Below are 26705 nucleotides of genomic sequence, written 5' to 3'. Positions count from 1 at the left end.
TATTTATCACTATTAATATGTGTTTGATACAACATAATCATTTTAACTTATTTATAATTGATTTAACTTATTATTTGTAATTGATTTAACAATTATTATTTATAATTGATTATATATATTTGATTCATCTATTCTCATTAGCATCTTACAATGATTGCACCAACTTATACAAAATTGTAATGAATTCTTCTAATCAAACAACCACAAGTTGTTTATATATATATATATATATATATATATATATATATATATATATATATATATATATATATATATATATATATATATATATATATATATATATATATATATATATATATATATATATATCCATTTTTTCAAATAATTTATTTTAAATAACTTAAATCAAACAAAAAGTATTCAAAATATAAATCACAAAGTTAAACAAATCTCAAATATGCTCAATCTCATTATAATAGTTATATGAAAACCAAGGTGTAGACTCTTAATTAATTTAATCATTTAACTTATCAATTAAAAATATTAAATTATTTTATTTTATGAAATTTAAATTTTAAATATAAAAATATTTAATAATTTAACTTAAATAATTTTTATTTTTATTTTTTATCAAATTTTAATATGATTTGGAAAGAAAAACAATCATATAAATAGAAGCTATATAAATAGTTAACCACAACTATATAGCTTACATTGATTCAATTTATTATATTCTATATATTTAGCTTTCAGATTTTTGAATTTAAACCTTTTTTTTATAAATAAATTTGGATTATATTTCAGTTTAGAACAATTTTATAAATGATAAGTAATGATATTACGAGAGAAGATAATTTGATATTTTAAATAAATAAAAACTTATTTTGAAAACCAAAAAAAATAGAGTTTTATGATGACATATTTATATGAAAAAGTTAATTTTTTTTAATTATTATTATTAATTTACGGTAACATAAAAACCATGTATAGAAAAGATTCAAACAAACATAAAGTTATGATAATACAATTGTAATAATCAAAATTGTGAACTGTGCTGACATTGACATTGTTCTACACACATTTCGGGTATTAATTTGTGTTTTAAAGTGTATTAATAAATGGAGAAATGTCAATTTTATGTGCAAATTGGAGGGGTGTTAAATTTATATATTAAGTTGTAAAATTTTATTTATGTATATAAACTTGATAAAATGTGTTAAATTTATTCCTTCTTTAACGGCAAAAAAATTTTAATGTGTTAAATTTGGACTATTATATAATAATAATAATTAATTTTTAATTCAAATCATATGTCATGTATTAAATATATATGTTTTTAATACACATCAGCAGCTGTCCAATGACTGACGAGCACTTTTGTTTACAAGAAGAAACTCAAGGTCTAGATATTCAATGAGTGTTCTTGAGGATGGACGACGGTGAACTTTGGGTTCATTCATATCTCCTCTTCTCACCTTCATCTCAACTCATCTACAAACATTCTATAGAAAAAGATTATAGTCAAGTGTTTGATTCTAACAAACCTATCAAACCCATCAGGAAAAGTTATTGAAAGAGAAAGTCTAAAATTCATCTTCCATTTGGTTCAATCCAACAACGTTAGTCTCATCTGCTAAATGATCTACACCGAAACAGTTTTGAGTTTTCCGAATTTTATAAGCATATCGGAAATCATCGAAGAAGAACAACACCATACAAATCGTAATATAATCCATATTATCTACACTAGGATTCCCCATATTCAGAGTTGGAATTATCTATGTACAACGATGAAATGGTGAATTGCGCTATAAAAATGTCTAGTTTCGGACTGGTCTAAAGAGAGAAATATTGTATTAAATTGTAATTTTTGGTTACATAGATTATGTCTATTATATAGACATTATAATTGACATATAAAAAATTAAATAATATAATATTGTTATTATCATAATTTATAATATTGTGATAATATCTTACAAATATATTATATTATACTCTAATATCCCCACTCAAACTCACGATGCAACAAAAATAAGCATTAAGAGTTTGACAGTCAAAAACTGAAAACGCGAACAATGAGAAGTTACGCATCATTCTTAATCTTCTTCTCCTCCTTCTCTTCTCTCTTCTCTCTTCTGCCCAATCCATTGACCATCCACACAAAAAAACAGCTCTTCTTCGATTCAGACCAACCAAAATTAACAATTAAATCAAAACCAATCAAACCAAGTTTCACAAACTCCTCCAAAAAACCAAACTAAAATCAATAACTCATAACAACCAAACCAAAATCAATCAAACCAAACTTTACAAACATAGGGAAAATTCAAACCAAATTCAACCCCCTATTCTCAACAACAACCAAAACCAAAACCAATTCAACCAAATTTTACAAAATGGGGAAACACCAAACCAAATTCAACTCCCTATACTCAACAAAACAATCAAACCAAAACCAATCAAACCAATCTTCAAAAACTCACTTCCGATTTCCTCTCCTCCAAGACTAATAATAAAACCAACATTCTTCTTAACCAGCTAATTCAACCAAATCAACATTCGATCCGTCTAAGTTACCCTCCTCACTTAAGAACAAAACAACCAAACTCATTTGAACAAAACAATCAAACTAATTTCCACCAAGCTACCAAAATCCCCAATCCAACTAAACGAAAACAAATCCACTCAAATGAAATAAAAAAACAGATATAATATTAATAATAAATTATTAGAGTTCTCCATCAATAGCTAAGGTAACCATTGATGGAGGCAGCGGAAGACTATCACTTGATTAACTCAAGAACGATAACAAGGCTCTGATACCATGTTAAACTAAAGAAAAAAATATTGTATTAAATTGTAATTTTTGGTTACATAGATTATGTCTATTAGACATTATAATTGACATATAAGGAAACTAAATAATATAATATTTATATTATCACAATTTATAATATTGTGATAATATCTTACAAATATATTATATTATACTCTAACCGTCTCGACTCGAACTCAACGATTTGTCGCCAACATGCTTGACGACGATGAATTCTTGAACGAATTCCTAGAAATAAGCCGAATCGGTTAGATAACATGAGGAAAGTATTCACAGAGTAATTGGCGAAATTGAGGATCGGGAGTTTGAAAGGGAATGTGGGTTTATTCTTATGGATGGACTTACTAGGGTTTCTCGATTAACTAGATGAACGTTGAACAGTGTTAAGAAGGAGAGATGAGTACTCTAGAGCAATATAAATGAATTGGATTAAAAAATTATATATTTAATATTTGATATCTAATGTGGATTAATATTTTTTTAATAATTATATAGTTGTAAAAAAAATTTAACACCGTTAATATTTTTCAGTTAAATGGAATAAATTTGACATATTTTGTCAAGTTTAAATACATAAATACAATTTTACAACTTAATAAACAAATTTAAAACCTCCCTCCAATTTTATGTATAAAATCCTCCAATTTTATGTATAAAATTGACATTTATCCCTTAATAAATTTTATAAGTTTTTTTTTTAAAATTTGATATGATCATTTATTTTCATTTTCTAAATTTTATTTATTTATTTATTTATTTATTTATTTTTGCCTTTTTAAAGCTGAATTTTTCTAATATTTGCTTTTCTTTTGTTAAATCCTCATGTGTCTCTATTATCACTTTTTTTTTCTTCCTTGACTAGCTAGAAGTACTTGAATTTTAGTTATTTTTCAACCTAACTATAGAAATATAGAAATAGTGATGTTTGGATATATGATGATGTGACTCCCCACCATTGTGTATCATGTTGGAAGATTGTCTTGAAAAGGGAGAACAAAATTGAAGATATTTCCACCTTTTGTTTTTAAAACCAATAATAATAATAATAATAATAATAATAATAACAATATTAATGATAATGGGTTGATAACTTATATTTTCAATTGTAATCACTTCAAATACATGACATTGGATTATAAAAAAAAATTAAGTTGTTTCTAGTGCGCAATAATAGCTTAATTTGAAACCGTTTGAATTCTAGTGATTCTAAAAAATTATAGATAAACTTTTGGTATCCAAGTATAGTTGTTTTTTTGGGCAGATTCCATAAAAGAAATTTGTCTTAAACAACTAAAACATTAACCATACTTGTATTTTATTTTAGTTTGTCACGTAGTTTTAATAAATAAAAAATTAGTTAAAGCAAATTTTATAAATTTTGATCACATGTCATTTATATTTTTCAAAAAAAATGTAAATATAAATTAAATATGCAAAGCAGTTGTATAACAATCAAAACTATTAAAATCTAACAATCAAAACTATTGAAATCAAGAGTTCTTGTTAAGTGATAAACTTCTAAAATTTAGAATTTACTTAAAATCGTAATAATTTAATTTGAAAATACTAATTATATATTATTATTAGTTATATATATAATTATGTATTTTATACCAAATCAATTTTAAAATTTTATATATTTAAATATAAAATTAATTCAAAAATAATAATATATACAAAATACTATCAAAAAAAATTATATTTATAAAATTAATTATATTTATTTATTTATTTGAATAAATCATTTTTATTTATTTATAAATATAAATTTATTTTTTTATAATGTAAAATTGTATAAATCATAAAAATCAAAATTTTTTATAAATCCGTAAAATTTTAAAACAGTAAAAATTTACTTTAAATATTTTTAAAATGTTAGTGACAATAACATGAGATTGAAAGTGTCACATGACTCTTAGCTATAAAAAGTCATTCAAAACTTAACCTCAAAAGAAATTATTAGAAAAATAAATTTTTAATAATTTTTAACTAAATCACATCTTTCATATCAAATGCTATCAAATGTAAACAACACTTCACTTTGAATTTAAAAATAAAATAAAAAATTGCCATAAAATCACACTTTTCAAAAAGAGCCGTTATGGAGACATCCCATTAAACCTAATAAGTAAACAAAATAATATTTCATTCAATAGGATAAATGTAGAATAGATAATTTTCTTGAAGATTTACAAAGATTTTGTTCAACCGATCTATAAAAAAAAAAAGTAATCAACCAAAATTCAAAATTCAAGTTAGCACTACCGCCTTTTGATGTAAAACTAATAAACAACAAACAAAAAAAATTCAAGAATCCAGTTCATCTCATCTACAAACTCTAATCTTGCGACCCCATCCATCTTAGGAAGGAGCACCACACCAAAGGAGTAGTAGATGAATTTACATTTGTATGCGACCCAAACTAAGCAAAATAAACACCTTTTGTTACCTTTGGGGTTGATCTGAAACGGGGGCACCAGATGGAGCTGTGCTTGGCCCGGCACCATTTTCATGTGGTGGAGAAGTGCCCCATTTTCCTTCCGATTCTAACGGTTCGATGATGTAAACTCCACCATCGCTAAGTCCCAAAGCAAACTGATTAGTGTCGGTTGGATGAGCAGCAATGACCAGAGGATGTGCTCTTAAGCTGCAAAAACACAATAAGATTTAAGGTTCTGATTCAAAACAAAAGGGCGTTCAACAATTTATTTCCAAGGGAAAAAATCATGGCCTAAGAAATGAATAACTAGGATTCTAACCTCGGGTTTGTAGGTAGATAAGCAGATGGATTAATTCGACATCTCAACCGTAAGTTAGCAGCAGTTAAAATGCCTATACTTCCATCTTCAAAGCTGACATAAATGGACTGACTGTCGCATGAATAGGCTGCATGTGTGATCGGACCACTCGCTTCTCGCGGGACCCACTGTTTGTTTGCCAGACACATTTTTTAAAGGAAAACTTCATTAAAACCGCAAAAATGCACACAAAATAAAATATAAAAAAAAGAGTGATAACATTAGGATTTGTGGGAAAACATAGAAATAGAAGCAGTTCTTACCTGCTTAAGGCAATCGAGCTTAGGAGCTTCATATATGGCTATCTGAGTTTCATGAACTACCATTAAATGGATCTGATCTTGGTGAAACTGCACTTTGGTGTCGGCTAAAGGAGCCTGTGTTCGACCAGTCGGAACCTGCAAGAACTTACTTGTCTGCTTCTCCCACACATCTGTACTCCAGACACAAAGCTGTATAAAACTGACATTAGTCAAAGACTCAATCCTGTTTGGAAACACTTTTGTTTCTGAATCTGAATCTGTATTCGGATATGACATAGAAACCATTTTGTTACCTTATTGACATATCTAGGAGCTTGTTACATCTTGGTTTTTTTCAAAAACTTTGTTTGATGGAAAGAAAGGTTTATTTGGGTAAAATGACTATAATATCCTTAGTAGTTAATATTTTAAAATGAACTCACTAGAATAGTTCAAGTACCAAAAGTGATTTTTAAAAGACCAAAGGTCACAGATTTGATTCTCACTTAGACTGCCTTAAGCTGAAGAAAAGTCATAACGGTGGGGTCATTTAGCTTCCCACGCTATAAAAAAAAAGTTAATATTTTTAAAATGTAATCAAGAATAAAGTAATTTTGATATTTTAGTTGATGATGGTATAGGGTTTTATTTGAATTCAAATAAACAACATCAAACAAGCCCACAGTCAGACTAAACTGAAGGTTTGTTCGATCTAGGGTTAATTGAATAATCAAGTGGTTATTTCCAAATAATCATTTGATGTAGGTTACGAAAATCAGGTGATTTGGGTAAAAAGAAATTGATGGTGAAATCTATCAGAAATATTGTTTTCATGTGAAGGCAATATGATTTACCTGAGAATCTGCCCCTGAAGACACTAAGATATTCAAAACATTAGAGAAGGCAAGCCCAGTTATTCTCTTCTGGTGGCCTTTGAGTTTGGTTTTAGCCTAAACAGTAAAAAATGATAGTTATTAATGCCAAAAAAAACAAAATTAAAAATCGCGATTCTCAAGGAATTGAACACAAAAGAGGATCATGAAAACAACCTCGTCGGATCTGACATTGTATATTTGGATTGACGAATCTTCCATGCCAATGGCAATAATATTATTGTCTTGTGGATGGAACGCCAGAAATGTTGCTGCTGGTGGTGACGCCATGAATGTGGTCATAGTCTGCATTAATTCAGTTATTTACAAAATAATTAAGTAACGACATTTTGATATTTTAATCCCCATATCAAACAAAACACTAGTAAAACATAGTTTGCGAGTATTTAAGTAAAGATCAGGAAGTAACTTGCCTTGAAAGTCATCATATTGAACAAAGTGACTTTGCCTCCAGAAGCAGACATAACATAAGAGTCATTTTTCGAAAGTGCAAAGCAAGAAACAGCCTCTTCAGGATTAGTGTTACTAATATCGTTTGTCATCAAAGTTCCACTCGCGGGTTGCCACAGTTGAGGTGCGATGTTAGCAGTTGACTAAAGAAAGTTTGAACAAAAAAAAAAGAATTTCAGAATCCACTTCTTCCATAAAATAAGAATGAACTAACTTAACTTACTTTCCCAGTTACGTTCCTTTCACTTCTCTGCCATTTCCAAAGTTTGTGGACTGCATTTGCTGATAAAGCCAATATAGCGAGTCCAGAATTTGTATATAGCAACCTCGATACCTTAAGTCACAAGAACGAGAAAAAAAAATTATTATGTTGGTTTGAAACATGTGTTCTTTGATGTGCAAAAGAATCAAGTAAATGCACGAGAGCCGAGCCAGCTACACATTTCATACCAAACGGATCTAGATCTCCATTTATAAATTCATTTACAGCTTCCCCGAGCAAAATCTAGATCCAGATTCATAAACAAAATCATACCCTTGTTGTAGTCAAATTATCAGGCAGTCTCAAGGATCGACACTGTGATGCCTCGTTCACTTCTGTCAGTTTCCAAATCCTAGACTTTTCTGTTGATTCCTCGTTAATTCTAGGTTTTACATCTGGCAAGCTTCTTGCATTATCACCATTCTACAAAAAATCAAAAAAATCAAAATAAAAAACTACCAATATTCACAAGACCTCAACTTACAAACTGAAAAAAACACCAACCATTGCAAGAATCGGCACCATCTGACCAGGACGGTCGATGACGTTTGATCCAACAGTTCCACTAGCAGAACCAAACGCAGTTATAGAAGGGGCCTGTACACACTATTAAGAAATCTTCAGATCCAGGTCATAAATTAAACGAACTACTGATGAAAGATTGAACATTAGAAGTCTCATTTAGCTAAGCTCAAATGTTCATCGCCACAAGGTCGTGGGTTCAAGCCTTCGTGAATATTTCAAAAAATAATAGTTGAACATTAAATACCTTCACAATTGGCGCAGAGCCAACCTTAGAAACATCAAACGATCTACTTTCTAGAGTTCGAAGACACCGAACTCCATCTGAATTTGCCAAGATTTTAATACCGTTATCATTTGTTGAGACAGCCAAAAATAGCCCTTCCCTGCTGAATCTAACACAAGGAGAAGCCTGTATGACAAAAACACTGCAGAAATGAAAAACAAAACAAAATGTATTGGGAGAAATTTGGATATTTATATAAAATATAAAGTACCGAGAGTCCACCATCTGCATCTATTGTTGTAAATATATTAAGATTGTCCATATCCCAAATTTTCACCATGAATTCATCTCCAACTGCTAAGAACCGGTTCCTAGTGGTGTCAAATTGGACAACTTCATTCGCTCGCTTTCCAAGTCCATGATAAGTACGTTTGACTGCACCTTCGCTTTCATTCCATTCCACAAGGTAAGAATCTCCTTCTTTATTGGTTCCACACGAAAACAACCTGTCATTTGTCACTTTTTTTAATTATAAAATTGAACGTTTATTAAGAAAAGAAGCTCTAGACGATCAAATAGCAAGAGAAGTAGTTTAGACCTCGATCCATCAGCACTGTATGCCATTGCAGTGGAGGAATGACCTGGTGCATCATAGTCAACTCTAGATCCCGCATTATCATATAGCCATGCCTTTATTTTCCCATTTGTTGCAGTTGAAAAGATAAACTGGCCCAACACGTAAAATATCACAAGAACAACAACAAAATCATTAAATTGCATATTATAGCAGATAAAAGCTTCCTCAGAAGTGATTTAAGGCTATGTTTTGTTATTTGGAATTGAAATTGGAATTAAAATTCCAATTCTATTTTTACTTTATAATTGGAAATGGATATAATTCAAATCCTATATTATGAAAAATCACTAAAATCTATAGGTTTGATTCCATTGAAATCTAAATTCCATTTTCATCGCACTAGCAAGCAAACCATGGAATTGGACCGGCCCCCCAATTCTAATTCAAGAGTCTATGACTTGCTTAAAAATTAATACAAATGACAATAACAAAAGTTCAACAATTTTTCCTTGCAAAACTCATAATACCTGAATATTCTCCTTTTGGTGCGGACACAAAGAGTATACGGGTGCTTCGTGTCCCTCGAAGATGAATTGTTTGGCTCCCGTAGCCGCATCCCACACCTGCATAAGTTTTAAGCATTTATAATTATTTCCTTTTAAATATTAGACTTTGTATTAACGGAGTTATCACAAATACAATTTCTAATAATACATATTGGGTTTGTTTATGTTTGATTTCCTTTTGTTTAACTCATGATAATTCTTGTCGTGACATGTACTCTTGATTTTTAACCATAGATCTAACATATACGTTTTTAATGAAAATATTTGTTTTTCAAAAGAATAATACAATGAGGTCTATACCACACGTGACATGAACATTCATCTATCAAGTCACGTTGAAACCGATAAAATTTAATTGTCACCATTTATACCATCCTTAAGAAGCTATCGAACTCATAGATTTATACCTTGATGAGCCTATCCTCGCCACAAGTGATAACTGAGAGTTGTTTATTTGGATAAGAGAAAGCAATGTCATTGACACTTCCAACGTGAGCATCAACCTAAATAAACAAAACCTTTGAATTGATAAGATGCTTCATAAAAATTGAATGAACAGATCAAAGGGAGAGAGCAACATATGCACAAACCTCTATATGGTTGCGGACATCATCACCTCCTTTATACGAGTATACATGAAAAATGTGCTTAGAGTATGCAACACCTGAAAACCATTAGATTTTTAACAAAATACAAGGAAAAAAAAAGGAAGATCGCCATGGACAAAAAATGTATAATACATACCAAACAAGGTACCATCGGGACTCCATGTTACACGATTGACCGATGCAGCATAATCACCGGATAGAGATGCCTAATTAAATAACCAAAAACGATATCAATACCAATTTCAATACTTTTTTAATCACCGGATAAAAGAGATGCCTAATTAAATAAAAGTTTCAAAAAAAGATGACTAACCTGTAACGAGACAGAACAAGTTGCAAGTTCCCAAACCTTGAAGTTACGAACAACGAGTCTCTCACGACTGCCTAACTCCCATAACATAATATCGCCGGTATTGGTCCCAACTGCAAAGAATTGAAAACGGTTAAAAAGCAAGAAATCAAATATTGATTGCATAGGCAAATGTGGACAATCTGGGCTTACCAAGAAGAATAGTTTGTTGAGCAGGATAGAAATCCATGCTCTTAACAGCTGATCCTGTATTAAGATTCATGACAACAGCTTTTGGCAAATCATCAGAAGAATATGAACTCTGACCATGGCTCTGACTCTGAGCACTAAATCCAACTGGTAGCATATTAACAAGATGGTTGTTAACCTGTTGAAAGATTATTCCAGAGTGAAATTGAGAATACAAAAAGATTTTAAAAAATGATAATCTTTTCCCTCGAGTGGGTAAAACTTCAATTGTTAATGAACATCATAGGAGGAATAGATATGCAATACTTCATCTATCATTCCAAAAGGTCTTGCTCTCTTTAATACATGTTCAGAATCTGCTGACTGATAATCCGCAGCAGTGTTGTTTGTAGGAGGAGATCTTGGACGCTTTAAAAGTGCTGCTACAAACAAAGAAAACTAGATTAATGTTCTTGTAAACAATGATGGTAGAGATTGTTGAAAACTAGAGCGTTTGTAACTCAATCTAGTTTTTCGTTTCAGAATTGAACTATGTCATGTAGTTTGCTTCTATTCCATTTTTCTTTGCAACTACTAAAATTGTCTCTTTCAAAACAAAAAATGTGGAATTTCATTGAAAATGAACGTTTTGTTGTATTATTCCCTAAATTAGGATCCAGATTTATTCTACTAGATATATTTTGTGAATAAAATAAAAAATTAAGCCAGCATTTCCCACAATTTTGCCTTTTTAATTATATAAATAATATCAATACCAAGTCTTGAACACGTGAGTTGAATGATCAGAAATCAAGCCATGTTGATTTCTTAAATCTAAACAGATTATACTAGTTTATTAATTCCTTAAGATTGAATTTTTCAAGGTATACTAAGGCTTACCAGAATTATTAGGAGTGGTGAAACCAATGGGCACAGTCAATGCTGAGGGATGAGGAACAGAAGAAGGACTAGCCATCCAACCGGCAAGAGAAGTTGGCATAGGAGGAGCGGGTGCAGATGGAAATGGCTTAAAAAATTCACAACAAAGATTACAGTCAAAACCAAATTCAAAGATTCTAGATAAACTTTAAAGAAAAAACGCAACTTTAGATAGATTTATGACTTACTCCATGTGCACTTAAAGGTAGAAACCCCCCGGTTTTAGGAGCAGCACCCATTAAGGGATTAGCAACAGGTGATGGAGCACGGGCACCATTTGGCTGCGATTGTCCACAAGAATGGTCTACAAATAAGGTCTTGATGTCAGGGTTAGACTTTGGATTCTTACAAAGCTGGTGCTGCCAATTCAAGCTGCAAGAACATAAATACATAAGAATAACAAACAAAACAAAAATATCTATGTTATACGATAAATGAATTCCTAACCTCTGGTTGATTAGTGTCCTAAGCCTCGAGTTTTTCAGACTAGGAAACGCCAGCTTATCTCTAAACAAAGGGTTAGCTTCAATCAACTTTTTCAGTTCAGCGAGCATTATATTCCTAGCAGACTTTGTATCCCCATACTTAGATAATTGCTCATTATCCCTGCAAAAAGCAACCATTAGAAGAATAATTCACAAGAAAACAGTTATTCTCTATCGAAATTCATTCATACCTAAAATTCTCCAAGGTTAGAAGCTGAGTTATTTCTTTAAAGAGATCTTCATTAAACGCTGCAAAGACTTTCAAATCCTTCACTAGAATCTCCACAGCCGTAGAACGATCTTTCCTGTAATTATAAAAATATCAGCGTTAAATTACAGAATAGAGACCATAAAAATAAGAAAAAACATCTCAATATTATATAACCTGTCGAGGGCTTCCAAATACTTTTGTTTCCGAATCTCGAAAAAGATCTTCATTGAGTATCTGTTATCATCTACCTTTGTAAATCCCGATAAATACTTCTCAATATCATCCCATTCTCCATTTGTCACTAATTCCTCAAAATATCTCATGTTGAAGAAATATCCTGATTCTAGCTCCAGTCTAGACAAATGAAAATAATAACATACATAATCAAATCAGAAAAATGTTGTTCAACTACATGGTTTCTAGATTTATAAGCCAGAAAATGGGATCTATTACACAAGCCTAATCTCATCTCATAACATAACATTATGAACAATGATTGCTGTTAAAACTCATAGGAAAAAATAGATCTATGGATGAAATAAAATCAATAGTTATTGGGGGAAAATCAATATACTTCTAATGTCGAATCAGGATAACTAGAACAAAAATAAAGCATTGAGTGGAACCCTTCTTTGGTGTCGATGTAATAGCTATGAATAATTATCGACAGCCAAGAAATGATAGAAGAATGGGACCTATTATTGGACAAACAATGCATTTCAGACGTATAATCAATATGTTTCAACCGGGTTATTCTATTCCAACTCTTCAAAAGAAAAAAGAAAAACATAATCAAAATACAGGCAAGTGAAATTCAATCCACGAAATAATTCATCGAATCTATACAGTAAAATCAAACAGATATGGTAATCATAACTATCAAACACGATCCTAATCAAAATGAGTACTAAATAAAAGGGGGAAATTATAAATGCAGAGAAATGAGATCAAATTTTGACCTAATAACCTATACCCAATTTAAGGACAAGAAAGACATTCAACCAAAACGTTTCAATCTTTATTCAGACATAGAAACAGAAATACAGTGGATTAATGAGACCTCCTTACCTATGAACACTGTCTTTGAATTTCTCTTCCTCCAAAAACTGAAGAATAAGGAAGACAAGCTCTCTGCTCAAGGATGACATTGTTTGTCCTGTCTCAAACTGAAAACAAGATCTAAAATGATTATCGGCAGCCAGTCAATCCCTAAAAAACGTCCGAGTTTGTAAGAAAATCAATCAACAAACATTCTCACGCCGAACCCATCTCTCAAACCCACAAATCAAAAGCAGCAATTTACATAAACAAACATACAAACGCCCAAAAAATGCCAAATTGTGAATGAAGACAGCTTATACCTTAGATTGTAGAAAGAAACAGATCGGAAATTAGATGATTACAGACAGGCAGAGGTCATTTGCTGGTCTTTCTATCTCAAAGGGATTTTGCACAGAACAAAGATGTGAAGCGTAAGAACATATAAATAGTAGCATTCGGACACGAAGAAGAGAAAATATATGGGTGAAGAAATGATACGCGCATCCACTTATTGATTATAAGTAGGTTTACTTATAATATAAGTTCTTTACATTTTATATATGTCGTTGTTCTTATCTATTACAGCTGAATGGTTTTTTATGACCTTCGCTCTAGCTGGCTTTGTTTCAGTGCAGTCGCGTGTACTAATTAGACATATACTCTCAACTTTTTTATTATTTTCTTAACAAATAATTCAACTAATTTAATTGCATTACTTTTTTTTTATTATGTTGTAGACAATTAATTAATGTCATTAAGTTTATAAATAAGAGTTTTCCTTACACAAAAATACAAGGAAATTAATTGTTTATTTAGAAATTATATTTTTAGTCAACTTTATATTTATTACTATATTTGTAATATATAAATGTATTTTGAAAATATTGGGTATATATTTTAGTCAATTTATTATTTTGGGAAAATTTTCAGATATTCATCCTTATCTGGATAATTATTATATATATAATTTTACACGGTTTATTATATATTTATTTATTTTTTTCCCAAAAAATATATTTATTTATATATATATTAAACATTGAGTTTTTTTAAACCTAATTCAAAAAAAATAAAAATAAAGCAACAATTAAAGATAAAAAAAACTATCTTTTTAATAGAATATACATAACCTCTTAACAACAAGAAAAAATAACAAGTGTTCAAAATGTTCATGTCAATAGAAAACATATATACATGCATTTTCCAACAAATGAAACAAGTGTTCAAAAAAGATTATAAAATAATAATAATAAAATACATAAATAGGTGGCACTTAGATAAAGGAGAAGCATTGAGTGAAAGGGTCAATTAACTTATGTTTAGATTTAACGGGCTACACGGCATTAGTGAAACTTCATTGAAGAAGATTTTGATTGAGAAAAGTAAATCTTTTTATTTTTTTTTTCATTCTAGTAAGAAATCCTTAAATAATATCAAAACGGTAGAAATTACAATGGATCTATGCGAGAATTCAATTAGTTCGGTGTTGATGAAGCACAAGATTGTCAAAGATAGATATAAAAATGTGTTGATGCAGAGAAAATATATTCGTTTTTGAATAATTCAGATGAAGATAATGATTTGCAATATTTCATGTCTAAAAGATATAATTAAATTATTAAAAGAATAAAAAAAATCTTAAACTCACACGAAAAAGTTCATTTCAAAGTAAAACGAGCATATAGTATGTAAACCAAATTAAGAACAAAGAAGGGAGAGAATACTCTCTCTTTCAGAAATCAATGTAAAAAAAATTTGATATGAATGGACTTTATTGATAGTTAAATTCTCTAAATTAACTTCTTTTTTTTAAATTACAAATTAACTTATTTTACTATTTTTTTTTTTAATTTATGTTATTTACATTTAAATTTATTCTTAATTTATGTTAATTACATTTGTCCAAGCGCCCTACCGTTTCTAGACAACAAACCTTACAAAGAAGAGAAATTTGAGGGGGTAGGAGTCGACTTCAAGTTCTAACAGTCAGAGGCGTGCCTCCAACGGCGTCTCTAAACAATTTGAGGTTGCCTCCGTTGCAAAGAAAGTGAGACTGGAGAAAACTCACGTTGTAGAGGTGCCTCATTTGGTAGCCTCTATCTTGCCTAATGCCTCGGGCCGAAGTGCAAGTTGAGGTCTCTATTGTGAAGCAAACTGAAGAACCAGTGTCTGTCGAGTCTACTGGCCAGACTGCTGATATTCATGCAGCAAAGGCTTCTCCCAATGTAACTTCTTAATCCATTCTGTTTGTAGCGCCTTTTAAAGTTCCCTTTGTGGAACCGATTGCTAAACCAACTGCTGAGTCAATTGGTGTTGTTGAAGAAAGACATGCATGAGATTTTGATGTCTCTCTTGCAACACCAACAGCTGGTGAAGTTGTTGGTCAAGATGATATACTTGTTGCTGTTCAGACAGAGGATTCTCTTATCAAGGAGTCGGCTATTGTGTCTTCCTCTATAAATGCTAAGACAGTAGATCCTCTTTTCGGCGCCTCTCTAGCAGCCTTAGTTGGACAGGTTCAAGCTGCAAAGAGCATAGTATTTAAAGAACCTGTCTTTGCTGTCAAGCCTGCCAAAGTTGCAGGAAAGGGCAAAGAACCCTCGGTGGATGTCCCCGAGCCTCTCTCTAAAGTTAAGTTGTCACTCGAACTCATCCTTGAGGAGGTTGAGTATGATGCTTCTGAGATGTTTGAGATTTTCGATAAATGGAGCAGTATAAGGCTCCACAAGAGGTTCAATGAAGCTATCTAAGGCGACGATCTGATTGAGTAGTGGGAGTCGCTGCTTAGTCTGGAAAAATGTCCTTGCTTGGACCTGCACCAAGGAAGTTCACAAGACTCTCAAGAGGAGAGAGCTCGTTGCAACAATCGCTATAGGGCGTGCTCTATTCCCTATCCTCCGCCAAAGGGAGACAAATTATGACCCTCTAAAGAAAATAGCTTGGGTAGACGGAAAATAAACATCCGTATGCAGTCAATCTTGGACTCCTCCACTTCAACAGCTCTGTGCTTTCTTCATGGCACAGAGTCTTCCAAGATTGAATAACTTCGAAAGGAGGTGTCACTGGCTGAGCTGAACAGCTCCGATGCCGAAGAGCAACTGACGTCTGTTGAAAAGTTGCAGCCTCTCCCTAAAGAATATGAGTCGTCTTCTCCTATTGCTGAGCAGTAGCAGCCACTCTCTGTTGAGGAGAGACGTATACTCGATCTTCACACTACTGAGCAGCAGTTCCTATTAATGAAGAGCAACAGCAACTCCCTTCTGCCGAGAAGGAGCTATCTCAAGCGGCTAAGAATCAATAGCTCTCCTCCTCTATTGAGAAGCAGGTATCAAAAGTTGTTGAGGAGCTCTTCTCCCTCAAGAAAAGAAGCATTCCTCTGCTCCTGAGCAGCATATCTGAGCAGAAGTCATCTGCCAAGAAGAAGTCGTCTACAACTGCTGAGCAACTTTCAACCCCTGCTTCCAAGAAGGCTTCTTCAATAGATGCTGCTCAGTTTTCTTCTTCTTCGTCTGAGAAGCAGTCGCCTAAGGTCGCTGTGCAGATCTCATCAGACAAGGAGACGTCTGAAGAGAGGCGATCTTCCCTTAAAAATAAACGCTCCACCTTTTCGTCTTCCAAGAAATCCATCCCTACTAAATCCATTCATTCTGAAGATATGACGGGGTTTCTCAAGGATCTATGCGTAAAAATTAAAAGAGTAGACGGAGAGTCTTGAGCATTGATCAATATTCCTCGAGCCTCACCCTCCGATAAAAAACCTGATCCGTCTGAGATCGAGGTAAGTTTTCGACCCGATCCTCTTCGAATCCTTCATGTAAGCTCTCATCATGCCTCTTCTGATCCCACTTCCCCTGAGGTGTCCACTCCTAGAATGATGGATCTTTGAAACTTCATCATGGATGTTTTTGCACCTATGTAGCAGAGCATCACATCAATCTTTAGTAAGCTGGAGATTCTAGAAGAGCGGACTGTTTTGAACTCAAAGGCAACTACTGATGTAGCCTTGGCTTAGGAAATGCAATCAAAGATATATCGAGGACTTCGATTGAAGTATCGATGATCAGGAATCAGATGACCAGGATGCAGTCTACTCTACTCTTAAACGCCTTCAATCTTTATAACGAGACAAAGTCAACATTGGAATTGTTATGCCTTCAACTTCTCAAAATATCCAATTCTCTCAAGATAGAAGATGATGAGCGCATTAAAGTTTCCAGTGCAGAAGCCAAGCAAGTTGAGGATACTGGTGTTGTAGTAAAGTGCATTGAAGCTGCTGAAACAGATATTGATAATGTTAAAAAGGGGGAAAGAAGCAATCGAGGGGGGAGAGATAGTTGCAGTCGGGGCACTCGAACTAGGAGTAAGTCAGATCGAGGAGGAGGCCGAGGTGCATACTATGGAGGAGGTCGTCGAGGATGGGAAAGATATCTCTACGACAATTAAAAGGGGGGAATGTCAAACTTTGTTTATTTTATGTGCTTATGTTTATATAAAATTTACTTTTAATTCACTGATCTTATGACTTAGTTTTAACATCATAAAAAAAGGGGAAATTGTTAGATTAAGTTAAATAAAGAAAAAGATAAAATTAATTAAGAGATAAATAATTAATTAATTTGAAATAAGAAAAATGCTTTAATTGATTAAAATGAACTTAAGTGAATAAAAATAAGTTTAATCAATACAACATAGTTTTAATAATGAATTCATAAGTGAATAAAATTAAGTTGTGCAAATGTGTTTTGCGCAAGTACAGATCAAGAGGTGTCTGTCTTCAGCAGCCGTCTGAAAAAGCGCGAGAAGACGTCTCACTTCAAAAGACGTCTTAGTCTGAAGAAGTGTGTGAGCAGACGTCTTGCTTTAATAGACGACCTAGTCTAAAGAAGCGCGCAACAAACGTCTCACTTCAACAGACATCCTAGTCTAAAAAAGTGCGCGAGCAGGTGTCTCACTTCATCAGACGTCTTGGTCTGAAGAAGCGCAAATAGACGTCTCACTTCAACCGATGCATTGGTCTAAAGAAGCGCGAGTAGACGCCTTGTCTTAATAGTCATCTAAAGAAGTGCGTGTTGATGTTTTGCTTCAACTGTCGTCTGAAGAAGCGTCCGCTTATATGCTTAGCTCATCAGAATAGCGAACAACAGTGTTCGTTATCAGCAGTCTGCCAAGTCATCTTAATGTGCCAAAATGCTTAACTGCCACGTACTCAATTATTCCACTAACCCGCATTGTACCTTCCAGTACACCACGTTCTACCGAATATTCCGTAGTAAAATTCGGTATGCCACGATCTAACAAATATATTCTTGCGTACGATCTCGTACATCTACGTACATCTAACGGAAAAGCTGACATGTATCCAATAGAAAGATTCGACGGTTGATATGACGTAAATGTAAAAGATTAGCAGAGTACAACGACGAATCTCTCTAATTGCTTGAATTCTGAATCAACGAATTGCTAAGCTTTGTGTTTACTCTCTCTAAGATTATTCTGTAATTCATTGAGCTAAGCTGAGTTATTATTTACTGTTGTAACTGAGTGTATTTTCAGTATTGTAAGTTGAACAGGACGTTGTCTGTTTAACAGAGTGATAGTTAGGAGTTTAGAAACAGACAGTTGTTAAGTCATGTGTTCTGACTGGGTTTGTGTAATTGATATACGAATCAAAGCCTTCTAGTGAAAATCCTTCTAAAAATAGAAGAATGGTGGCGTATGAGTTTTATCTCCGAACATTCATAAAACTTTTGTGTTATTTACTTACTGTATCTGTCGCTTCAAATCTAGCAAGCATTTCCGCACTTTAATTCGTTCAAGTGTTTGCGACGATTTATGAAGAATAAAAACAAATTTTCATCTCTAACAGAATTAAAATCGAATTGAAAGTGATAATTAGCTTAGCAATATTCAAACCCCCTTCTATTGTTTTCACCGAACAAAAATGAACAAAAATGATGTTTGATATGTTTGGGTTATTTAAACAATGATACAATGAATGACTTATGTTTTATTTATATATTTTTATGAATTATTTTATTATTATAAATTTTAAATAAAAATATTATAATAATTCAATCCATTAAAAAATTATATAACTTATTTATTTTATCGTAACAATATTTTTGATAAAAATATTAAATAACCAACATCAAACAAGTCTTTAAAGATGGTGAAAAGTCATTTTAGTTGTGTTCATTTATTTTTTTTTATCAAAATGTTGGTCTTTTTTTTTCTCCTATTTAAGTTAATGGTGTATTTTATATGATGCACTTTCCTGTTTAGTTAAATTAGATTTATTGTTCTAAATTTTCTAAATAATATTTTCAATATTTAGTTGTTTTTTTTTTACTTTTCGTTTATCTTAGTGGTTTCCTAATTCATTAATCTATACAAGTTTGTAGCTATTTTGACATAATAACTAAATAATTAGTTAATCTTGATATAATCTTTTTTGACGTTATTTAATCAATACAATTTTAACTCTTGCGTAAAATAAATATATGTTATATTAAAAATCAATTTATTGTCATTTATTTTCTCTTTATTATGTATTGATTTTTATAATATTTATATTTATTTTTATATTTATTGCTTTTCAATATTTTAATATTCTTTTTATCAAAAGTTTATAATATATTTTTTTATATGCTTTTTATTTTCCTTTTCAAGTATACATGTGGGTTAATAAATTATTTAAATTTAAATATATTTATATTTTAAATATTATTTTATTCAATATTTTGATAAAGATAAATAATGGGGTGATAAAATTTGGACTAGAGAACGACAACAATTTGACTATAAAATAATAAATTTTTTCTTTTTTCTCTCCCTACTAACCCTTATTTATTTATTTTTCCAAGTTAATAAATAAGTCATTCCATCTCCTCTCTCTTTTTATATATATATATATATATATATATATATATATATATATATATATATATATATATATATATATATATATATATATATATATATATATATATATATATATATAAATTTTGCTCAATAGACAAGTTTGTATCCATATGTTTAAAATTAAAAAATTACATAAATAATAAATCTTTTTTAAATGATAGTTTCATATATATATTAATATAATACTTTTTTAGTAGTTATTAAATTTTATAAATTATAAATTATAAATTAATAAATTTATAAAAATTGATTAAAATTATGTATATATATGTTAATAATAATTTACCTCTATAATTTATTTATAAAACTAAAAAACTTAAGAAAAATAGTAATAAATAAATAATTTTTAACTTAATAATTAACATATCAAATTTTTTTTTTGAATTGTGATAATTGTTTGAATAAGAATAATTAATTGTTAATGATTTTTAAAAATATTTTATAATATTGAATGGAATAATATTTAAAATTAAATTTGTTTAAATTTAAATAATTTATAATAAGAAGAATACATTTTTATAATAATATAAGACTTTGTTCATATTAAAAATAAGAAATAAAAATATATTATAAGTTGTTTTTATTAAAAAAATAAGTAAAAAAGAGGGAGAAAAAAAGGATAAAAACTAAATATAAATTGAAACGGTAAATAGTTATAATTATGAAAAAGACTGAATGATTTTTTTTCATATAAATGATTAAAGGCCCTTGGAGAACACATATAATATTATAAAAGATTTTGTAATATTGAATCATATAATTTTTAAAATTCAAAATGATTTAAATTTAAATAATTTATAATAAAAGATTAAATAATTTTATTTAAAATATACTTTGTTAATATTAAAAATTAAAATATAAATATTTTTAATAAAAAAATAAGTAGAAAGAGAAGAGAAAAGATTAAAAAAAATAGAAACGATTAAAGGAAAGAATTTATATGGTGTATTTTGATTCGTTAAAAAAATAAAAAAAATTTAAATTTTCTTTGTACTCTCAAATTCTAAAAAATATATAAATTAAAAGTAAATAAGTTTAAAATATTATTTTTCAAAAATAAAAATAATATGTAAGTATTTAAACATTATTTAAAAATTAAAAATAGGCCCAAAAGAATGAGAGTACTATACTATAATATTAGTAGATCGGTTTATGTTATTTATGAATATTGATTTGTTGATGTCAAATTAATATAAAAATAAAATATATTTTAATTAATAAATAATATTGATTTGAAGTTTTCAATACAAAATATCATTTAAATCCAAATAAAAATTAAAAATTATATATATATATATTTAAAAATTGAGAATATAAATTTTGTTCATATTAAAAATTTAAATATAAATATATTATAAGTCGGTAAATATAAATTAAAACTGTAATTATGTAGGAGACTAGATAAATTTTTAATAATTCAGGTAAATGAGTAAATAATTTAAAAAATAATTTCCGAAAACAAAAGTCATGTTTAAATATTTGAAGATTTTATTTAAAATAAATAGGCCCAAAAAGAAAGAAAATAAGATATTATAAATTTATTTTAATAAAATAAAATATAAAAATAAAATAAAATAAAATATATTTGAAGTAATATTTATTTGAAAATAATCTAGAATAAGCCGTGGGCTAAAGAGAAGCAACGAAATCCGAAACCCTAAAAGAGTTATAAGAGTTGGGCTTCGATCTCTCCTCATCTCTCCTAGTCTTTTCTTCTGTGTCTGTTCTTTCTCCCTTCCTATTCTTTATGTACTATTCTTCTGATTCCTGAATCCCTATTATTCAAAGTCCAATCCAATTCCAATTCCAATTCTGTTCAATTCGCCTTCGTTTCTGGATTGGAGCCCAATTGCGTCTTCTTCTCCAACAAGGGTCTCAATCGGTTCAAGAAGAATCTGCTTCTGGATCAGGCCAGGTAACTTAACTTTGATTACTTTGTTTCTTGAAATTCAGATAGATATAGAGAAGAAGAAGAAGAAGAAGAACGTTCTTCATTTCTTTATCTTAGGGTTTCACAACTCTTAAATTTCTATTCTTTTAGTTTTCTTCTCATCAATTAGGGTTTTTTATTATTATTTTTACTTCATCTCTAATCTGCATTCTGATATTTATTTGCTGCCCTTGGCCTATTTATGATATTGTTTTCTTCATTGAACAAGATAGATGACAGTCTGTCTAGTTTATTTTTCTTAGGGTTTATCCTTATCTTGATTTATTGCAGGTTTTTTTTTATGCATAATTTAAGTTGAATCATAAACTTGGAACTTGTTTTTGGGTGTTATTTGAAATGGTTTTCAAATAATCTGCTGCTATGCCATTTAAATTATCAACTTAGTCAAATCAATCAACATTTTTTTTTTCAAATAACCCAAGATGAAATCATCGCAGAGTGTATTTGAAGTTGGATGAGATTATTGATAAATTTTCACACCAGTACTTAAACTGGCCATTAGTTGTGGCTTTCTTTATTTTAAGCTGCCTAAATTTTGATCTGTTTATATAACTTTAGTTGATGAAGCATAGTTTAATGTGTGTTTTCCTTTGTGATTTTCAGCCCATAATTGAAGATGGATACCCTTCCAACCGAGAACAATGCACTTGCAGTTATTGAAGAAACGGCACAGCCAGCCACGAAACGTAGGAAAAAGATGTCTCTGGTCTGGGAACACTTCACAATCGAGACCATAAGCCCCGAATGCAGAAGAGCGTGTTGTAAGCGATGCAAACAAACATTTGCCTACAGTACCGGTTCAAAGGTATCCGGTACAAGCCACCTTAAACGACACATTGCCAAAGGTACTTGTCCCCTCATCCTCAAGAGTCAGCGACAGAACCAGAATGAGTCGACGTCTTCACTGTTGATCGCTCCTTCGAACACTGATGGAATAATTCAAGCACCAAAACGAAAGTATCGGACTGGGAATCCTTCTAACCTGTCTAACTATGTTGGGTTCGACTCCGATCGTTCTAGACATGAAATTACGAGGATGATCATTATGAATGACTACCCGCTTCACATTGTAGAACATCCCGGGTTCGTATCCTTTGTAAAGAGCCTCCAACCGGAGTTCAACTTGATGAGCTTCAACACTGTGCACGGAGATTGCGTAGCGACCTATCTCAGAGAGAAGGAGAGCCTACAGAGGATTGTGGAGGGAATCCCGGGTCGAATTTGTCTCACCATCGACACGTGGACCTCTGCCTTCTCCAAGGGATATGTCTTTCTCACGGGACATTTCATTGATAGTGAATGGAAGTTGCATAGGAAGGTTCTTAACGTCGTTCTTGAGCATTGTCTTGATTCCGATCTCGCGTTTTCCCATGCCGTTGCTGCTTGTCTTTCCGATTGGAATATGGAAGGCCGCCTGTTCTCGCTCTCAATTAATCATCCCTTGAGTGTAGTCGGAATTGACAATCTCCGAGCTCTACTGTCGTTGAGGAACCCACTTATTCTTTGCGGGCAATTGTTGGTCGACAATTGCCTTGCTAGAGCATTGACCCACATTGCATTGGGGGCATTTCGGGCTGGCGAAGCCACTGTGAGGAAAGTAAGGGATAGCGTGAAATACGTAAAGACATCAGAACCGAATGAGGAAATTTTCAATCAACTCAAACAACAACTTCAAGTGCCTAGTTTGAAGACGTTGGTTATCGACGATCTTTCTCGATGGAACACGACTTATGAAATGCTCGTATCTGCCTCCGAACTGAGGGAGGTCTTCTCTTGCTTGGACACTGTCGATCCGAATTACAAACTCGCCCCCACCATGGATGATTGGAAGCAAGTGGAGGTGATGTGCACTTACTTGAAACTCCTTTTTGATACGGCAAATGTATTGACGAATCCGGCTCTTCAAACGACGAACACGTTCTTCCATGAGGCGTGGAAGATCCAGTTAGAGCTCGCGCGAGCGGTGACCATCGAGGACCCTTTTGTACGTTATCTCACGAGACCGATGCAGGAGGCTTTCGACGCTTATTGGAAGAATTGTTGCCTCATGTTGGCTATTGCGGTTGTTATGGATCCTAGGTTCAAGATGAAGCTAGTTGAGTTTAGTTTCAAAAGGATCTACGGCCACGACTCGGTAAATTATGTCAAAGTTGTGGACGAGGGTCTCCACGAGCTCTTTATCGAGTATGTGGCTCTTCCTCCCCCGCTTCCGCTCCCACTTGCCCCTATTTACGCTGAAGAAGAAGTTAATGGCGAGATCTTCAAGCAAGAGGAGTCTCCAAACGTGGGCATGGTTGAGGATCATACATTGGCATTGAGTGATTTTGATGTTTTCATCATTGAGACGACAAGCCAACAAGAAAGGTCGGAATTGGACCAATACTTGGAAGAATCTTTGTTGCCCAGGGTTCACGATTTTGATGTTTTGGGCTGGTGGAAGATAAACAAGATGAAATACCCGACTCTTTCGAAGATGGCTCGCGATATATTGACTATCCCTGTATGCACTGTAGGTCCGAATTCGGTATTCGACACTGTGATGAAGGAAATGGACAACTACCGGTGTTCTTTGCAGCCAGAGACGGTTGAGGCTCTCGTTTGTGCCAAGGATTGGCTCAAAGGCGAACCTAAAGAGAATTCAACTGCACCGGTGAGGATGGAATTTCCTATCTAGATTCTTAAATCATTGGTTTTATGTTTTTCTTGGGTGATTGCACTGTGAATACTTAAAAGTTTTTTTTATTCATATTCAGAATCATGAATTCAAAAGTTTTTATAGAATTTTGACAATATTATATTTTTATTTCTAGTTCTTTCTTTATTTGTTCTTTTTGTACATATTTTGAAAAATGTAACCTCTTCAATGTATGTGCTAGATAAAAAATAGTTATTAAAATGATTACAATTTACAACCATTAAATGTGTAAACTTGTCAGCCCCTTACAAATTATCAATACAAATAACAAAAACAAATTAAATCAAATTTACAAACCAAAAAAATTGTAAGACTTTTTTAAGTGTTCTAAATCAAATATTCTATTGAAATCCACCATATAGTGTCATCATTTAAGATCCTAAAAATTCATTACCTTTAGTGTCATTATTAAGATCCTATTTAAATCAAGTCCCTTTCTTTTTATTTTATCATAGATAATATCACAAATAAAGTTTTCTTTCCTTCTTTATTAAGATTTGAAATTAAAATTCTTTGTTTATTTTTTACCTTCATAACATTTATATATTCTAGGATTTTTGGTATCATTATCATCATTATCCATTAAAAAAATCAAGACAAATTATTCGGAGATGATATATTAATTATGCCAAACATCTATCATGACCATTTTATGATAATGCACAATTATTTATTAAATTATAAATCAAATTAAATTGCATTGTATAAAAGTTCTCTTATATTTGTTTCTCTCTTTATCATATTTTTTCATTGCTTAAATTCTAAAGAAGATAAAGAGTGAAAGAAATATTTTAGGCCTACAAATTTTGACTTAATTTTTTTTGAAGTGATTTGATAAAAGGAGTTATAAAGTCTAATTTAACATTCTTTTTCATAGTAGCCACTTAACTTAAATTTTAATAATAAATTATTTTTTTTTTTTTTTTTAAATGTTCAATTGCGACAAGAATAAGACCTTAGTTCGTCTACACAAAACACCCTAATATTTCGTCTAAGACAATCTCTACTAATAAGTATAATTTGACATAAATTTTGTTAATTCATTTTGTGATTATAAATTTGTGGGCAATAACAATTTTTAAGTTTTTTTTAAAATATTTTTAGGAGAAGAGAAGAGAAGAGATAAATTAGGCAATGTCTTTAATATGTATTTTCTATACTTCAATCACTAATGAAGCTGCCTCTATATTTTGACTTTCGGGATAAAGGGACCGTAGTTTAATAAACTGATTATGACACTTTTTAATTTATTTTAAAATAATCTTTATGCATGAATGAATGTTGTTAATTTTATTTTTTAGCTTTGGTTGGTAGATACTAATTACTTAGAATCTAAGGCAAATGTACATGACATGGGTGACATTGCAATATAATATGTGTTAATTTGTTTTGTTTTTTTTATAATTTAATTTACAGAATTGCATTAATTAAGTTTGTGCTCTACGACGACAAAAGTACGCAGTTTTGTGTTGTGCAGGGTCAAAACAATTCTAGATCGGTTTATAAATCAAAATGCACAACTAAACCGTTGAGGCCGGGTTTTCTAAATTAGAAACAGTTGGTTTTGATTTATTGATCGTTTCAGTTTGATCGATTCGGTCGGTTTGAAAATAATATTTTAAAAACAACTAAAACTTAAAATTAGTAAAACATCTTAATTTTGTTTTTCCAAAACTGTTTTAACAACCATCAAACATGACACAATTCTACAATTCAGAAATCATACTAAATTACCGATCGATTACAAAAAGATATTCATGCACATATAAAATGACTGATCAAACATTCAAGGAAAAAAACATATATAATGAAAAAACAAATAAGATAAAACTTAAAACCTCGATCAAAATTTAGGAGTTTTATATTCAGTTGAAGAGGATAAGTATTAGTATGTGTAAGATTAAGTCAACAATTTGAGAGATATTTATTGGTTTATCAACAATAGAATAGATAGATCAATATTAACTAACCACAACAAAACGAACCGCGCTTCTCTTCTTGTACAACTAATTAACTCTAGGAATATGTTAAGCTTGAAAT

The 26705-nt window shown here is 31.1% G+C and overlaps 2 protein-coding genes across 7 annotated transcripts; one reads left to right on the top strand and one right to left on the bottom strand.

The window, feature by feature from the left end:
* Nucleotides 1-4929: 4929 nt before the first annotated feature.
* LOC124911163 (topless-related protein 4-like) lies at nt 4930-13541 on the bottom strand. 5 transcript variants are annotated; one of them, XM_047451613.1, is made up of 26 exons: nt 13419-13541; nt 13126-13223; nt 12232-12411; nt 12038-12151; nt 11809-11967; nt 11550-11733; nt 11323-11449; nt 10750-10865; nt 10447-10621; nt 10258-10367; nt 10081-10150; nt 9927-10000; nt 9744-9839; nt 9298-9393; nt 8792-8919; nt 8465-8699; nt 8215-8379; nt 7950-8051; nt 7719-7868; nt 7407-7517; nt 7147-7326; nt 6890-7018; nt 6695-6790; nt 5862-6050; nt 5560-5726; nt 4930-5447 (listed from the first exon to the last, which is right to left on the bottom strand). In XM_047451613.1, the coding sequence occupies exons 2-26, from the start codon at nt 13203-13205 to the stop codon at nt 5246-5248; spliced, it is 3435 nt and encodes a 1144-aa protein (XP_047307569.1). In that variant the 5' UTR covers nt 13206-13223; nt 13419-13541; the 3' UTR covers nt 4930-5245. The 5 variants fall into 5 exon arrangements, with proteins under 5 accessions (XP_047307569.1, XP_047307572.1, XP_047307571.1 ...); XM_047451616.1 differs by having other exon boundaries at nt 7950-8042; nt 13419-13448; XM_047451615.1 differs by having other exon boundaries at nt 10750-10862; nt 13419-13447.
* An 8210-nt stretch (nt 13542-21751) lies between these two features.
* On the top strand, nt 21752-24791 carry LOC124912351 (zinc finger BED domain-containing protein DAYSLEEPER-like). Of its 2 annotated transcripts, none has more exons than XM_047452960.1 (2): nt 21752-21934; nt 22574-24791. In XM_047452960.1, exon 2 carries the CDS (start codon nt 22587-22589, stop codon nt 24642-24644), a length of 2058 nt encoding a protein of 685 aa, XP_047308916.1. In that variant the 5' UTR covers nt 21752-21934; nt 22574-22586; the 3' UTR covers nt 24645-24791. The 2 variants fall into 2 exon arrangements, with proteins under 2 accessions (XP_047308916.1, XP_047308917.1); XM_047452961.1 differs by lacking the exon at nt 21752-21934 and adding an exon at nt 22013-22028.
* Nucleotides 24792-26705: the final 1914 nt, after the last annotated feature.

This window comes from Impatiens glandulifera, chromosome 8 (genome assembly GCF_907164915.1).
Source record: "Impatiens glandulifera chromosome 8, dImpGla2.1, whole genome shotgun sequence".
NCBI lineage: Eukaryota > Viridiplantae > Streptophyta > Magnoliopsida > Ericales > Balsaminaceae > Impatiens > Impatiens glandulifera.
The sequence above is the reverse complement of the archived record's forward strand: the minus strand, read 5'-3'. Positions and strand labels throughout refer to the sequence as shown.

Bases quoted from the DNA above. Each gene is read 5' to 3' on its own strand.
- LOC124912351 (XM_047452960.1), top strand. From the start codon at position 22,587: ATGGATACCCTTCCAACCGAGAACAATGCACTTGCAGTTATTGAAGAA.
- LOC124911163 (XM_047451613.1), bottom strand. From the start codon at position 13,205: ATGTCATCCTTGAGCAGAGAGCTTGTCTTCCTTATTCTTCAGTTTTTG. The intron at 12,412-13,125 runs GTAAGGAGGTCT...TCATTTGTCTAG, and splicing joins TTCAAAGACAGTGTTCATAG to ACTGGAGCTAGAATCAGGAT. The intron at 8,700-8,791 runs GTCTAAACTACT...GACAAATGACAG, and splicing joins TACAGTGCTGATGGATCGAG to GTTGTTTTCGTGTGGAACCA.